Here is an 18,305-nt window from a genome sequence, read left to right as displayed (position 1 = left end):
AACGATGATCTGCTGAAACAGTAAAGTTCAACTACTTACGCTATTAGGGTGATTGCAAATTTTGGCGATAAATATATCATTAAATTAGCCCACTATGCCTATTTTCATTCACTGCTTTCATAAGGCATCATATTTTGGGGCAATTCGTCATTAAGAGAGAAAGTATTTATTGCACAAAAGTGTGTAATCAGAATACTAGCTGGAACTCACCCAAGATCACCTTGCAGACATTTATTTAAAGAACTCAGGATATTCACAGTACCTTCGCAATACATATATTCACTTATGAAATTTGTCATTAATAACCCATCCCAATTCAAAAATAATAGTAAAGTGTGTAGCTACAACACTAGAAGAAAAGATGGTATTCACTATTCTGGATTAAATCTCACTTTGGAAAAGAAAGAGGTGAATTATGCTGCCACAAAAATCGTTGGTCATTTGCCAAATAATAGGAAAAGTCTGACAGTTAGCCAACCAACATTTAAAAGCAAATTAAAAGAATTTCTGAATGACAACTCCTGCTACTCATTAGATGAATTCTTATATATGAAGTAGTAACTGTTAAAAATTATTTAATTAATTAATTAATTAACAGATCTATGTATGTATACTGTATATGTATGTATGTAACAGATCTACTAACGAGACTTCCTACACTCCTCTCGTCCATCCTTTCTTGGAGTACTGCTATGTGGTCTTGGATCCTTACCAGATAAAATTAGTGGAGTATATCGAGAAAATTCAAAGAAGAACAACATATTTTTTATTATCGCGAAATAGGGGAGAGAATGTCACAGTCACAATACAGGACTTAGGATGGACACCATTAAAACAAAGACGTTTTTCGTTGCAGCGAAATCTTCTCACGAAATTTCAATCACTGACCTTTTCCTCCGAATGTGAAAATATTTTGTTGATGTTGACTTATGTAGGGAGAAACGATTACCATAATAAAACGAAGTCAGAGCTCACACAGAAAGATATAGGTGTTCATTTTGAACATACGCTGTTGAAGAGTGGAATAATAGAGAATTATTGTGGTGTCAGGCACTTAAGTGTGATTTGCAGAGTATCCATATATATATATATATATATATATATATATATATATATATATATATATAATTTTTGGCTTAAGATACAACCAATAATAAAATGTCCTGCGTTGAGAGGAAAAGGATGCGTTTTCAGTAACAAAATTTTGCTTTCCCCAGAGATATCTGGAGAGGATAAAGATTTGTATGATAATTAAAACAGATCATCCTAACCCACCATCCAATAATTCAAGCACGACACTATTAGTAAAAAAAGGGAATTTGATGGTGGTGGAAAGGTAAGCCTAGTATCTTTTCTGCCAATTGTTTCGCCTATTATCATTATATGTAAGCACATGAGAAGGGAAAACGTGGTGGGTAATGAGTTACTAGTGATTTCACATGATACTTTACATAGTTCCTGTTTGACAAGTTTATTGTTCACTAAGGATGTGGTAAAGACTAAAATGTTATAGAGACTAATCTAACTCCAGATTTTTTAAATATCCTCAAAATTAATCGTTTGAAAATGGTGTTTTCATTGTCATATGCCCATGCAACTTTCTCAAGGTAAAGATAGCATGGGTAAAATGCACAACATATGTGACTGTTTGTCTGGATGCTTCACTAGCACAAATGACAGAGATAGCTCGATGCTAATACTCCTGCACGAAATTTTATTGCCAAGTGTTTGCATTGAGCAGGTCTGAACATTTCTGAAGGTATACCATTCTGCTCAAACTAAATGAGCAATATCTGTCCTATCCATAACCGACATTTAATTTTTAAACTTAAAAAAAGAAAATTTGCTACTTAAAAGGTATACAACTAACTTCAGAACGATAATTTCAGAAAGCAGCTGCACTATTCCGCACCTTTATTAAACTGTGCCATCTACTCTAGCGCCAATGTGGTGACTCCACAAGGAACACTGCAGTCCAGACTTTCCCTATGTAGACCATATTACTCACAAGTGACAACAATTTGAAAGCTACAACTGGCTTTCGAATTGGGTCACGTGAAGTCCCTGGCTCGCTGCTTTGTAGATGCCATATTGAATTTTAGTGTATATAGTTGTTTCCGAATTATAACCTGACTGTTACGACAGTACGTCATTCAGAGCACTGGCGCATTTAGGATTTATCACAAATTTCACTCTTGGTGCGATTTGATACAATTAAATGTCAGTTAACAAGATATCGACGGTAAAAATACTTCGGGAGATCCTAGGATAAACAATACTAATGTTGCAAACTTCTTGTTATCGATGCGGTTAGCTGATTAGAGTCGTGCGGGTGTGGAGCTGGAGGAAGTAGGTTCACATCCTGCTACACACTAAAATATTTCCCCATCTTCGGGTTTGTCTGGTTCTTTCTTATTCATGTGATAGATCTATGTTCTGCAATATTCACTGTTACTTACATACACGAACGAACTCTCTCAGGAACCACTTTCTTCGATTTTGTGACTTAAGTCTGATAAAACAGCGAAAGACGAAACTCCTGCAAGTGAAACGATCAGCAACAACGTGTATGTTCTTGCTTATCACGAATATTAGCTGTGATGGCATCATTAATAACGATGTCGTAAATGCGGCGGTCAAGGCAAAGATTGCACAACACAGTGGACTAGCATTGCCACATGATGTGAACGCCATACAGATGCCGAATGCGGGTTGTGGCTTCAGAATTTCAGTCACTCGTCCTTTGCTCTCTTCACTTTGTTCAAACGTTTCTGATTTAAATAATGAAACATTGCACCAGGTACATATTTTTTCATGTTTAGCACTACGTATTTCGAGAATATATTGTCATTGTCAAAAATTTATCAAGCATTTTGTGCGATGCTTGTATGTGTGTTGTGCCTCTCTTGCACTGTGCTATCTCATCCCTCACATTGTGTGTGAAATTTCACTCTACACGTGTAGTTTTCCGCATAATGCAGGAGGTGCGGTACCTTATAAACGCTAAAAGACGACTGCAGTCCAAGAGAAGCAGAGCAACACACAAAACACTTCTGTAATGGAACTTCCTGGGAGATTAAAAGTGAGTGTTTGATCGAGACTCGAACTCGGGAGCTTTGCATTGCATGGTCAAGCGCTCTACCAGCTGATCTACTCAGGCATGGATCACGACCTGCACTCACAGCTTTACCTCCCCCAGTACTTCATCTCTGACCTTCCATACCTCACAGAAGCTCTCCTGTCGAGCTAGCAAAACTAGCTCTCCTGGAAGGAAGGATATTGCCGAGACATGGCTAGCCACAGCCTGGAGGATGTTACCACAATGACTTTTTCCACTCCACTGAGTGTGCGCTCATATGAAACTTTCTGGCAGATCAAAACTGTTGACTGGACTGAGATTCGAAATTGGGAGCTCTGCCTTTCTTGGTCAAGCACTCTAGCGACAAGCATGACTCACGACCCATCCTCACAGCTTTACTTCCGCCAGTACCTCATCTTCTAGCTCCGTCCCAAATTGACAGAAACTCTTCTGTGAAACTTACAAGACTAGCACTCCTGGAAGAAAAGATACTGTGGAGACATGGCTTAGCCACAGCCTGGAGAATGTTTCCAGAATGAAATTTGCCACTCTGCAATGGAGTGTGCGCTGATTTGAAATCCTGTGGCAGATTAAAACTATATGCTGGACTGAGACTCGAGCTCAGTGCCTTTGTTTTTTCGTGGACAAGTTCTCTACTGACTGAGCTACCAAAGTCTGGCACACAGTTTTAATCTGCCCAGATGTTTCATATTAGTGCACATCCCGCTGCAGAGTAGAAAATTTCATTGTGGAAACTTCTATTAACATTAGGTCATGACTGAGACGTTCTCAAAACGCGTTGTGCTCAGCATGAAAAAATGGGTTACTGCTGCAGTGTTTTATTTTCAAATAATGACTGACACAGCTTCAGGCTACCCAGAAACATCGATTAAGATAAATGAAAGAGTCAAACGTTTCTGGTTCCCATTTGTGATCAGCATTTCTTGGAGCAGAAGCGATACAGAACGTTAACTGAAGAAATTCTGATTTAGTTCTGACACTTACTGCTTTCAACATTAATATACTGTTATTAATAAACAGTTTTTAGAATTTTTATACATAATTTTATTATATGTATATTATGACAATTTGTTGCTGATTGTCAGTACTTAGCAGATAATTAGTACCAATGCTAATAAACTAAAGTGTAGTAAATGCCCAAATAGTACAAATGCTGGAAATTATCTAATTTCAATAAAAATAATCATTATTTAAGTTGGTTTATAGGGAGTGGCGGCAATGTATCTGGTGGTTATGAATCTGGTATGAAGCTTAATTTCACCAATATGTATGTAATGGTATAGCACACATATTCCTACCAATGGCACCTCCCATCTAATGTGGGCCAAGTTAATGTATGCAAGTCGTTTATAGCAAGGAGTATAGTATATGACCCACAATCATCCGACCTTTGTGATCCGATCTTTGCTTTCGATGCCCAAAAAATAAAAAAAAATAAAAACCCCTCAAGGAAATAAAATTACACTGGGATCTATTAAATTTTCACAATATTGTGATGTACCATCCCTTTAAAAGGCTGACAGTAACAGGAACCTAGTACTAGAAGGCTACAAGACAACACAAAAAGATTTGTGCTTGTATTGGTGTGTCTCTTTGGAGCAACGCTATTAAAGCCTTTCTATGCATATATCTGTACTCCGGGGAGGGCTGTGAAGTGCATAGCACAAGGTGTTTCCTACTGTACCAGTTATTAGGACTTCTTCCCATTTCATTCACGTAAAGAGTGCAGGAAAGATCATTGTTTAAATGCTTCAGTGTATGTGTAATCTATCCGATCTTATTCTCATGATCCGTATGGGAGTGATATGTAGGGGGTTGTGGTACATTCCTAGAGTCATTGTTTAAAGCTGGTTCTTGAAACTTTATCTGTAGACTTTATCAGGATAGTTTCAATCTATTTTCAAGAATCTGCCAGAACATTTCTTTCAGGAATCGTCAGAAAATGTACCTCTGCTCAGCCAATACTCGTTACCACCAGCCACTGGTCGTCACTCGAACAGTTTTACTTGTGTCTAGGGGCAGTAAGTCCTGGTGCAGATTGGGTGAGCCAATCGACTGCTCTTGGCTGCATGTCATAACGTTTTCTTGGGGCAAACAGCGAAAGTTTACATTCACTTTTAGGATAAGCAATTGTTTGATTCATTCCACATGAAATTCAAAATTGTTAATTACTGAAGTTTTTAACCATGTGTAATTTATCACAATCTCTATGATTTAGGACCTACAGTTCACTTTACAAAAAATTCCTCAAAAATTATTATCTTAACTGACTAATTCTACACATTCCTGAACATAGAAGACTACAGAGTTAGATTGGTCTGAATCTGATGTTAGTCATCAATGTCTGCATAAACATCATGTCCTTTGGTTTCCTTTACTAACCTGGAGCTTAATTTGATCTTTAAATAATGGAGCTTTGTGTACTTCTCTCAAGAAGTTCATATCCAATTACAGTGGTTTATGAGTAGTTATGTGTTTTTATGTAACATTCCTTTTAGTTGACTGAATTTTCCAATAGCACTAAATATATTGTAACTATAACTTATAGTCCTTGAGATGGAGAAGTATTTATTAATGTACTGGACTGGAATGGAGAATCAGAAACAACTGACAGGTCTTGCGATATAAGCTAATTAGCTTAAGGAATCTATTATTAGAGCAAGATATACACAATTTCAGTGTCTACGAATTTTTATAGGTGTTCAAAATCTTTGTAAATTGGGTGAACTGTTTCTATAGACCATAGTCACAATAGCTGTGACTTACAAAATTTTCTTGTTCAAGATGGTTCGCATGAAGGAATTGCCTATAAGATACACTGTGTTGTAGGAATTAAAGATTATTGATATTAAGACTACTTTAGTACAACCATATGAGTTTGGAATAAAACTACCTGTGCTGTCTGATTACCATTAGTGTTTTGCCGATAAATAAAAATGAAATGAAAGTTATCACTGTGAATGACAGTGAGTTAAGAAAGTAAAGCAAATTGTTAAAGCACAATTTTTATGGGCAGAAGCGTGATAAAACAGGTGACAGTATGTTTCTTTGATACGATTTGTAAACTTATGAAGGCCTCAGAAATGAGATACTTAAATTGCACGCACATCAAATGAGACAATCCACATCATATTCTTCAAATACATCTTTTTTATTTCATCAGTTTCGGTTTTGACGAAATTCTGTATGAACTACACACATGAAAAGTCTAATATTTGGTATGCGGAAAGGAGAACCTTGTGGCAACATCATTCTTTCCGTAATTTTTGGGGATAGCAAGGTTTGAGATGTTCAAGTCAGGGAGAGTGATCTTGAAATGTAATCTGTAGTATGGCTATGCACGTTAACGGGAAACCTGTATTTATCTTGGACAATTTGGCAATATAACTTTGTATTACTGTCCTATGTTTCAGTGCACAAATTGCAACTATATTTTTCAAATTTCAACTATATTTTGACGTTACCCAAATGAAAGTAGTATTAACATAATCAACGCACAATAACCAAAACACGTGAACAATACACAGGATACTACTGGCTTTCATTATCTGCTACGAGCTGCAAAATCCGAGCGTAACAGATCGGCATCAAGATTTGCTGTTCCTAGATACAAGTAATGGCTTTCGGCCAATTACAAGGAGAACTAACTGGAATTGGGGACTGTCGCTGCCGGACGCAACCGCTAGATTACTACAGCTGCAATCGTTAGTCGAACAAACCCAGTTTGTAAACTGGTTCTGCTACGCATGCGCGGCTCGGAACAGTTTGGGATTTCCGCTGCGTTCGAAAGCTCCCCGTTTTCGTCACTTACCGCGTTGAGCGCTGCACGTCATGAAAGCAGCAGAAGTGGACAAATCCGCTAATATCCTCACTGCGCATGCGCAAGACGGTTGGAAACTGGTACATAAACAAAATTGGTATTCCGCTGCAAATTGCGAAAATCGTGATGGAAAGCGCCAAAGGTAAAACATGCTGTACTACAATAATTAATAGACAGTTGTTAGTTGTGTATGTGTATGACTCGTACAGTGTGACAGCAGATGGGAGTTTGTAATTTTGTGCTTGTATTTGCAGATGTCGGCGTACAGAGCGACCTTCCAGTATTCTGGAGCCGAGAAGCGACGCTAGCTTTGTTGAACGCGTATGAAGTACAGAGGGATCGCTTAGGTAAAGACTTTCGTTTTAAGAACTACATGTGGGTTGCAATATCCCTTGCACTGAAGAATGAGATGGGGATGAACTTCACACCAGCCCAGTGCGAGAACAGGTGGAGAGTTCTTTTGCGCAGTTACAAGAGAGCGATGGACAATAATTTGAAGTTATCGAGGAGAAGAAAGGACTTTGTGTACCAAGATGCGATGCAGAAGATACTGAAGGGAGAAGACATCATCAGACCAGTGTCGCAGTCGGATGAGACAGGTGTGCTTTCTAGTGGTGGAAAATCGAATGTACAGGTAGGGAACAGTGGTAGTGAACCTGAGACAGTACCAAATAGTGGTAACGAATTATTAATTAATAGTGGAAAACCTAATGCGAACAGTGAAGTGATTAGTAGTGAACCTGAGCCAACAGCAGGTAATGGTAAACAATTATTCATTATCAGAGGAAACTCCAGTGTGAATAGTGATGGGATTAGTAGTGAACCTGCGCCTTTACCAAGTAAAAATTTCTTCATTATCAGTACAAAACCCACTATGAACAGTGATGTGATTTGTAGGCCTAGTGAAACCGAACCCTCACTAAATAGCGGTAAACAGTTATTCATTATCACTGGAAAACCCTGTGTGAACAATGATAGGATTAGTGGTGAACCTGAGCCAGCACCAGGTAGTAATAAACAATTATTCATTATCAGTGCAAAAACGAATGGGAACAGTGATAGGATTAACAGTGAACCTGCGCTAACACCAAGTAGTAGTAAACAATTGTTACTCATCAGTGGAAAATCCAATGGGAACAGTGATGGGATTAGTAGTGAACCTGAGCTGACACCAAGTAGTAGTAGTAAACAATTATCACTCATCAGTGGAAAATCCAATGGGAACAGTGATGGGATTAGTAGTGAACCTGAGCTGACACCAAGTGGTAGTAGTAGACAATTATTACTTATCAGTGGAAAATCCAATGTGAACAGTGATAGGAGTAGTAATAAACCTGAGCCACCACCAAGTAGTAATGAACCTGCACCAGCAGCAAGCAGTAGCAAACAGTTATTTACCAATCCTTCTGAATCATCAGTTAGTCCACCAGAAAAGAGAAGGAAGCTGAAACAGTCGTTCTTACAACAGATAAGAGCTGACAGGAAACTTTACTACGAGAAAAAACTGGAAGTAGACAGGGAGAGACTTGAAGGCTTAGAAAGGAGAAATGATGAGTTACTGCAGTTAAAGAAAATGAAGCTTCAACAAGCAGAGAGAATGATTGCATTTGAAGAAGAAAAGCTCAAATGTGAAAAAGAAAAACTTGTAATTTCTAGTGAAAAATTAAAAATGTATCGTAGGTTAGTTCAGCTACAAGAAGAAAGCAATGACATTTTGAGATCTATTAATGACCAATTTGATTTTTTACTATAAGTGATCGAGCCCCTTGTGTGACTATTCACATGTTCTTTTCTGGTAATTGATTTTCACTGATGTTTTTTTGCCATTTGTAGAACTTTCTTGATACATGCTCACATTCTATTTTTGGCTCCTTGTATGACAGACGGCACTTCCCTTTGCACTACCTATTAGTGGTACTTCCCATTCCATTCACGTATTGAGCAAGAGAAGAATGACTGCTTAAATGCATCTGTGTGCATTATAATTAGCCTATTCTTGTTTTACTGGTGCTTTGGGAGTGATACATTGGGGATTTTAGTTTATTCCTAGAGCACTCTCTTGAAACTTAGAAGTAGGTTTCGAATATAGTTTGCATCTATCTTCAAGTGTCTACCAGTTCAAGTTTTCAGAATTTCCGTGAAGTTATCCCATGAGTCAAACAAACCTGGGATCATTCGTGTAGCACTTCTTTCCTGTGTATTCAGTATCCCCTGTTACTTCTGTTTCATTGGCTGCAGGGTGGTGGTGGTTGGGGGGGGGGGGGGGGGGGGGGCTCGTTGTATGAATCTTCTCACTCTGAACATTGGATCCCACATCTGTCTCTGTAGCAACAGGTGGTTTGTTTCTTCATAATCCTGTGCATCTTGTATTGATACATAAGATCCTTTCTCTCCCCCCCTCCTCCTCCTCCTCCCAACTTCCTGACATATTTTCTTTCTCTTTATTTTATTGAAGCATACTTCTTATAGCTGCACTCTATGAATCTTCTCCCACCGGTCCGGTGTGAAAAGCATATCTCTCCATTGCTTCAGCTCACATATTATTGCACCCAAGATTTATGTTACCTTTCCTATATATTGTATCAAAACTAGTTTATAGCCTTGCCATGTCATATTGGAAGCAACTAAAAATTTTCTTAGATTTGTGGCTGCATGTAAACTCGATTAAATTATGAGTATAAAATAGCTATGGTGTGATTTTATTTGTGTTCCTTATAAAAATCTGCATCCTAATGATTACAGTTTCATTCTGCTGGAGTGGTTTTTGCCATCAAATCGAAGTATCTATAGATAGTAAAAACGTTCACAGCCATCCACAGGTGCAGGCGCGCGCGCGCGCACACACACACACACACGAGATAAATTAATGAAAACATCATTTTCTGACTATTGGGTACCATGTTCAATTTGCAAAATGTTTCATGATAGACTAGCAATATTAAATTTATTTGTGGTGCACACTTGTTCCAGCTAACATAAAAGAAATTAGTGTAAAAATGATTTGTGAAACTGGGATTATTTCACATGTTTAGTTTTAGTTTATTTAAGCCCATGGATCATATTTTGCAATTATATACAGATCATGTTGTAAGTTTTATACAGTATGAACAAATTTGATTAAAATTTACCACTGACACAGGTAAACAAAAGATATTTTAAAGAAATATTATTGATAACAGTGAAAAACTGTTTTACAATAAAATTTGCTCTAATCCACAGCACCAGAAAAGCTTTCCACATACTCTATACATTCTCTTTTCCTTTTTTAGGGCTGCACTTTGTTTTTCTTTTTAACGTTCTTAGAAAACTGGTTTCCACATTTAGTAGTAGTGCTCTTAATGGTGTGCTTCTGGATGTTATGCCAAACTGTTGATTCCATTTTATGCACCATATATTGACAACTGACACAACCAACTTCTTTAAGGTGCTGCCAGTTTTGCTGTTATGTGAACTGATACCTAGCCTCCAGCCAATCTGGGTGGAGTCCAGGCATTGAGTACACTGAACACCAAAACTCACAGTGCCTGAGGATGATGGTTGGTTTGGTCATCGAATTATTCCCCATAGAGTAGCCCAGACTTTCATTAACTGTGTCCTATTTGAAGTAAACAGCATACTATACTTCTTGATGTAGTGTGTTACATGTCAATTTATTAATTGAATTTTCTGTAAAGTTACAACCATATGACAACATTAAAGTAATTCAGTGTGGGCCACACATTCATTAGTCAATGCCTTATGCTGGCCATGTCAAATGCAATTCTACATAAATGTAACATAACAAAATCAGCCTATTTTAGGTAAACCACTTGTAAATTGATAGGACTGTGTGAAGTACTGCAGTAAATTGATCATTGCCTGAGATTTCTTGTGTTGCTTCTAGTGGTTCTTGTACATACAGGGTGTTACAAAAAGGTACCGCCAAACTTTCAGGAAAAATTCCTCACACACAAATAAAGAAAAGATGTTATGTGGACATGTGTCCGGAAACGCTTAATTTCCATGTTAGAGCTCATTTTAGTTTCTTCCACCTACGCTCAATGGAGCACATTGTCATGATTTCATACGGGATACTCTACCTGTGCTGCTAGAACATGTGCCTTTACAAGTACGACACATCATGTGGTTCATGCACGATGGAGCTCCTGCACATTTCAGTTGAAGTGTTCGTACGCTTCTCAACAACAGATTCGGTGACTGATGGATTGGTAGAGGCAGGCCAATTCCGTGGCTTCCACGCTCTCCTGATCTCAACCCTCTTGACTTTCATTTATGGGGGCATTTGAAAGCTCTTGTCTACACAACCCCGGTACCAAATGTAGAGACTCTTCGTGCTCGTATTGTGGACGTCCGTGATACAATACACCATTCTCCAGGGCTGCATCAGGGATTCCATGCAACGGAGGGTGGATGCATCTATCCTCGCTAACGGAGGACATTTTGAACATTTCCTGTAACAAAGTGTTTGAAGTCACGCTGGTACGTTCTGTTGCTGTGTGTTTCCATTCCATGATTAATGTGATTTGAAGAGAAGTAATAAAATGAGCTCTAACATGGAAAGTAAGCGTTTCCGGACACATGTCCACGTAACATATTTTCTTTCTTTGTGTGTGAGGAATGTTTCCTGAAAGTTTGGCTGTATCTTTTTGTAACACCCTGTATATTGGTGTATGGAATCAAGCAGTAAGAAATATCTACAAAAAAGTATGATGGTAACTAGTATTATAACAATATTGGTCATTCCTTTTTTAGCTGTAGGTAGTTATGGGAAATTTGCATTTGTATACAGTTATGTAAATGAAAGAAAGTCTCTCTGATTCTGAACTTCGAGCGTATCACTAATGTATTTTGTCAGACTGAACACACTGTTGACTGTTTTACAATACATTGAGCTTGTCACTGAACAAAAATTCCTTTTTGGGTACTGTGACCCTTAATCAGTTTCTTGGCTGTTAGTGGTTGAAGTCACATTTGACATAAAATTAGCCCTACTTACTCATGTATTAGCTAAGAAACTAAGTGGGGCCCTTCTGCTAATCTGAGTTCTTGAATGTCTTGTAAATATCAAACTGGCTTAGTTATTACTTGGGGCTCAGAATGTTAATATTGCATTTCCTATAAAAATGAAATTAATTTGCCAGAAATTAAAGGCCAGCCTCCAGTTTTGATAATCTTATTGGTTTACTTGATCTTTTTGTTCTAATTATCACTCAATATCACTAATATCTTGAAGTTGGCCATAGCTGAGGCTGCCTTATAATTTAAAGAGAGGGAAGTAGTACTTCAAGCGCTGCCATAATGGGAGTCTGCTATACAGGAGGTGGCCAAGATTAGAGCAAACCACAACAGTTTTATCAGAGGCTTATGGGTACATGCTTTGCAGGACTTGGGGGTAGGCTTTGGGTATTGAATGAAGACAAAGCATGCTCCTGACACTTGTTGGGAGACGGGAGTGACAGTTACAGATGTGACATCAGCCCTTCACGCCATCTGATGTCACTGGTCTTGCAGTGGGGCCAGAGCTGCTATGAGCTACACAACTTACCTTCCCGTATTTCAGTTCCTGTCTTGAAGGTCCCAGACGTTGCTTTGTGTCTATACAAGCAAAACACCATGCCAGCCCTGGCAGTCAGGTGTTTTCTTTTTTTAACTCCTGATGACAGTGGTGGAGATAGCTCCACCCGAACAGGCCATGAAGGCCCAATGGTACTAACTGGCCGCCATGTCATCCTCAGCCCATAGGTGTCACCGGATGCAGATATGAAGGGGCATGTGGTCAGCACACTGCTCTCCCGGCCGTATGTCATTTTACAAGACCGAAGCCACTACTTCTCAATCAAGTAGCTCCTCGGTTTGCCTCACAAGGGCTGAGTGCACCCTGCTTGCCAACAGTGCTCAGCAGACTGGATGGTCACCCATCCAAGTCCTAGCCCAGCCAGACAGCGCTTAGCTTTGTTGATCTGACAGGAACCACCGCGGCAAGGTCTTTGGTGCTGCTGTTAGATATTAAAATGTTTTATTCGAAGTCATGCGGTTTGTAAACTAAGATGATTTCATTTGGCCATGCCTTTGAAAGACTGGTGAATAAATCTTTGACCTTTTAAAGATTTGTAGTCTGCTACTTGACCAGTGAACCACTGCAACACACAGCTTTTTTAGTGTAACCAACGAGGCAAGAGTTTTTTCACTGTAGTAGCTTTCTTTCTAATTTACTTTATTAAATTTAGCTGTTGTAAGCAAGGACAGGAAAAAAGTTACTGATACGCAGTGCAAATAACATAAAAATAATTGCGACTGAGAACACTTGAACTGCCACATGATGAAAGGGCCTTAGTTATTCCAACAAAATTTCTACATCTACGTAGATACTCTCCACCAGCCACCATACGGTGTGTGGCTGAGGATACCCTGTACCACTGCTTGACTGTCTGTATGCCTCTGTATGATCTCTAATTGCTCATATCTTATCTTCATGGTCCTTACGCGCAATGTATGTTGGTGGCAGTAGAATCGTTTGGGGGTCAGCTTCAATTGCCGGTTCTCTAAATGTTCTCAAAGGTGTTTCTCGAAAAGATCATCGCCTTCCCTCCAGGGATTCAAATTTGAGTTCCTGAAACATATCCATGACACGTATTGTTCGAACCTGCTGGTAACAAATCTAGCAGCCCACCTCTGAACTGCTTTGATGTCTTGCTTCACTCCAACCTGGTACGAATCCAAAACACTTGAGCATTACTCAAGAATAGGTTGCACCAGTGTCCTATATGCGGTTTCCTTTACAAATGAACCACTCTTTCCTAAAATCCTCCCAATAAACAGAAGTCGACCATTCATCTTCCCTACAACAGTTCTCATATGCTCATTCCACCTCATATTGCTTTGCAACATTATGCCCAGATATTTAAATGACTTTACTGCACCAAGCAGGACACTGTATCTTCTAACATTACAGATTTGGTCTTCCTACTCATCCGCATTAACTTACATTTGCAACGTTATGCCCAGATATTTAAATGACTTCACTGCACCAAGCAGGGCACTAGTAATCTGTATCCGAACATTACAGTTTTGATCCTTCTACTCATCTGCATTAACTTACATTTTTCCACAACAACTGGAAATTTTGTATAAGTCATCTTGTATCTTCCTAGGATCACTCAGCTTCAACACCTTACAGTACACTACACCATCATCAGAAAACAACTGCATATTGCCACCCACCATGTCAGCCAAATCATTTATGTAATTGTTGGATTCAAATTAATGATATCAATATAATAGAAGGAAACATTCCACGTGGGAAAAATTATATATAAAAACAAAGATGAGGTGACTTACCGAACGAAACCGCTGGCAGGTCGATAGACACACAAACAAACACAAACATACACACAAAATTCAAGCTTTCGCAACAAACTGTTGCCTCATCAGGAAAGAGGGAAGGAGAGGGTAAGACGAAAGGAAGTGGGTTTTAAGGGAGAGGGTAAGGAGTCATTCCAATCCTGGGAGCGGAAAGACTTACCTTAGGGGGAAAATTTAATTTAAATATGTCTGCTTGTGTCTGTATGTGTGGATGGATATGTGCGTGTGTGCGAGTGTATACCTGTTCTTTTTTCCCCCTAAGGTAAGTCTTTCCGCTCCCAGGATTGGAATGACTCCTTACCCTCTCCCTTAAAACCCACTTCCTTTCGTCTTCCCCTCTCCTTCCCTCTTTCCTGATGAGGCAACAGTTTGTTGCGAAAGCTTGAATTTTGTGTGTATGTTTGTGTGTCTATCGACCTGCCAGCGCTTTCGTTCAGTAAGTCACCTCATCTTTGTTTTTATATATAAATCATTTATGTATGTAGAGAAAAAAAAGGTCCTATCACACTTCTCTGGGGCACTCCTGATGATAACCTTGTCTGTGGTGAACACTTGCCATCGAGGACAACATAGTGGGTTCTATTATGTAAGAAGAACCACTCACATATCTGTGAACTTATTCCATACAGTTGTACCTTCGTTAACAGCCTGCAATGGGGCACCGTGTCAAATGCTTTCTGGAAATCTAAAAATATGCAATCGGCCTGTTGCTCTTCATCGATAGTTCTCATTATATCATGTGAGAAGAGGGCAAGCTGAATTTTGCACAAGTGGTGCTTTCTAAAACCATGCTGATATGTGCACATAAGCTTCTCAGTCTCAAGAAAGTTTATTATATTCGAACTGAGAATATGTTCAAGGATTCTGCAGCAAACAGAAGTTAGGGATATTGGTCTGTAATTTTCCTGGTCTATTCTTTTACCTGGAGTCACCTGCACTTTTTTCCAGTCACCTGGGACTCTGCACTGGGTGAGGGATTCAGAAAACTAATAAAAATCAATTACATTTAAACTGTTCTTTCCTTTCTGCTAAAAAGAATATCAGTAACGCATAATATTGGTGTGAATATCAGTGTTCTTTTCATGGTGTGAAAAAATAAAATGATGTGCACATAAAATAGTTTAAACTTAGATGCCTGAGGTCCTTTTAGCACGTTTTGAGACCTTTTGTAACAGTTACTGTTTTTTTCCTTGATAAATGAATACAACAGTAGCTTTAATAATTACAAATGTATTTCAAAGGTAGTACACTGATACTGTATTTAAAATGTACCATATTTCTGATAACAAGGTGGATTTTCTTATCTCTTGGAACACTTTTATAGCAAGTTTCAACTGAAACACAAGTTTTCTTGTAAAACTGCTGCAACCAAGTCTTGAAATACAGTACATGTATGGCATCAATTTCTGTCACAATAAATTTTTGGCCTTCACTGGATTTTATCATGAGCTTTGTTAGTTTGTGTATCATGTAGAACTTTTCATACTTTCTAGGTTCTGTTTTGGTTATGCTGAGATCCCTGTCGCAAGAGAGACAAGAATGTCACCTGATAGGGAACACAATGTGTGTGTGTGTGTGTGTGTGTGTGTGTGTGTGTGTGTGTGTGTGTGTGTGTGTGTGTGAGGGCGCGTGCACTTGTTTTTAATGTCAAGAATACAAAATATATGAGGTGTCAACCGTCACAGATAAAATGCTTGATGGATGGGAATCTGTGGAATTTGTACATTTTGCATGTAGTCAAAACTACTACATAGCAAGTACATTGGGCTCGCCTATGCTTCTGGTTTCTTCTGTAAGCTTAGTATGGAATTTTAGGGCTCTTCTCTCTTGAACCACTAACCACTACCTCTCCAGTGGCACATAGCTTTGCAACATCGTTAAGGTGAGGTATTCCCATTTTCATTGTCTGCTCTTCACAAGGTCATCCAAAATGCAAACTGAAATTTTCCTTGAAAAATGTTGCCTAAGGTGACCTTCATCTGGGGCTGATTATCCTTAATCAACTTATAAATCACTACCAGGTGTTCCGGTATGAAATGAGCTTTTTTTTGAAAGTGAAACACTAATTTTGAATTGAAAAGTAAAAACATTTTATTCAAAGTACTGACCATTGCTTTCTATACATTTTGACCACCTTTCTGGCAATTTGTGGACACCACACCAATAGAAATGCTAATCTTTTGAAGCAAACCAATCAGACACCCAATTTTTAACTTCTTCATAGGGATCTATGAAAAGATCCTGGAGAAGAGAATAAGAAGCAGTATTGGAAGTAGACTGCAAGAGGAGCAGTATGGTTTCAGACCGGGAAGATCAACAACGGACCTCATATTTGCAGTAAGGCAACTGCAGGAAAGGCACTATGAGTACGGGAAGGACTTAATCATGGCCTTTTAGATATTGAGAAGGCGTATGACAGTATCTATATGGACAAGCTCTGGGATGTGCTGAACACAAAAGGGATAGATGAAGAGATAACACGAAAAGTCAGAAAAATGTATGAGGGAAGTGAGAGTTGTGTGAAAGTGGGGAGGGAACGTACTGCATGGTTCAAGCTGGAAAATGGGCTGCGACAGGGAAGTGCACCTTCGCCTTTATTGTTTATTATTGTTATGGATGAAATCCTACAGCAAGTATCAGATGCAATTGGAGATCATAAAATGAAAGCAGTGCTTTTTGCCGGTGACCTGATGTTATGGGGAAATTGCGAGAGGGAGGTGCAAGAGCAGTTAGATGTATGGGAGGCAACGGCAGCACAATATGGAATGCATTTCTCTGCAAAGAAAAGTGAAATAATTGTCACAACAAGGAAGAAGAATAGGCCAAATGTGGATATAACTTGTGGAGGGGAAAAACTACAAGTGGTAGAGAACTTAAAGTACCTGGGAAGCATGATTGAAAGTAAGGGGGGAAACGCAATGGAAATAAATGAAAGGTGCAGAAAAGCAGGGCAGTTCTTCAAATGCATTAGGGGGCTTATTTGGAGCAAGGAGGTGCCACAGAAATCCAAGGGAATTATATACCGAACCTACTTTGTCCCCATATTGGCATACGGAAGTGAGACATGGGTAATGCACAAAAGCGACAAAAGTAGAATACAAGCTACTGAAATGAAGTTCCAGAGGAGCAGGCTGAGTGTAGCAAGACGAGACAGATTGCGAAATGTGTATGTGAGGGAAAGACTAAAGGAGGAACCAGTACAGTACAGGACAGGATAGAAAAATCAAGACTGCAGTGGTATGGACACATGAAGAGAATGGATGAGGGAAGAATTCCAAAGAGGATGTTTGATCTGCAACTGGAGGGGAAGAGGCCCAGGGGAAGACCAAGAGATAGATGGGTGAAGGGAGTGAAGGAATGTGTGACGAGAAGAGGAGAGAACTGGACGAAGGTGGAAGAGGGGGATTGGTGGAAAGACAGAACACGATGGAGAGGCTTGTGTTCCCGACAGACCCAGCCAGTGGCTGGAAACTGTCCAAGATGATGATGATGATGATGATGATGATGATGATGATAGGAAACGAAGTGTTCATCAGATAATGCGTGTCCCATTGATGAAAACAAATGGTAGTCGGAAGGGGCCAAGTGTGGTGAATACGGTGGGTGGGGTAGCGGCTCCCAGCCAAGTGTTTTGATTGTATCTTGAACCAGTTTTGCTTTGTGTGCAGGTGCATTGTTGTGTAAAAAAATTACTTTGTCATGTCTTCTGGCCCATTAAGGTCTTTTTTCGATCAATGCATAGTTCAAATTGATCATTGGTTGTCTGTAGCGATTAGTATTCATAGTTTCACAGGGTTTTAGAAGCTCATGATACACCACGCATTTCTGATCCCACCAAACACAGAGCATTGTCTTCTTTCCGAATCGATCTGGTTTTGCAGTCAATGTTGATGGTTGTCCCGCATTAACCCATGATTTTTCCCGTTTAGTATTCTTAAAATAAATCCATTTTTCATCGCCAGTAACAATTTGATGCAAAATTGATTTTCTTTCATGTCTTTGAAGCAAAATTTGACAAATGGT

General features: G+C 39.1%; 1 protein-coding gene across 1 annotated transcript; it reads left to right on the top strand.

Moving 5' to 3' along the window:
* Positions 1-6,927: 6,927 nt before the first annotated feature.
* Positions 6,928-9,903, top strand: LOC126416494 (uncharacterized). Its single transcript, XM_050084235.1, has 2 exons — positions 6,928-7,062; positions 7,175-9,903. The coding sequence occupies exons 1-2, from the start codon at positions 6,978-6,980 to the stop codon at positions 8,671-8,673; spliced, it is 1,584 nt and encodes a 527-aa protein (XP_049940192.1). The 5' UTR covers positions 6,928-6,977; the 3' UTR covers positions 8,674-9,903.
* The last annotated feature ends 8,402 nt before the right edge of the window (positions 9,904-18,305 follow it).

The sequence above is a fragment of the Schistocerca serialis genome, chromosome 8, assembly GCF_023864345.2.
Source record: "Schistocerca serialis cubense isolate TAMUIC-IGC-003099 chromosome 8, iqSchSeri2.2, whole genome shotgun sequence".
Classification (NCBI taxonomy): domain Eukaryota; kingdom Metazoa; phylum Arthropoda; class Insecta; order Orthoptera; family Acrididae; genus Schistocerca; species Schistocerca serialis.
This window is presented reverse-complemented; position numbering and strand designations above follow the sequence as displayed.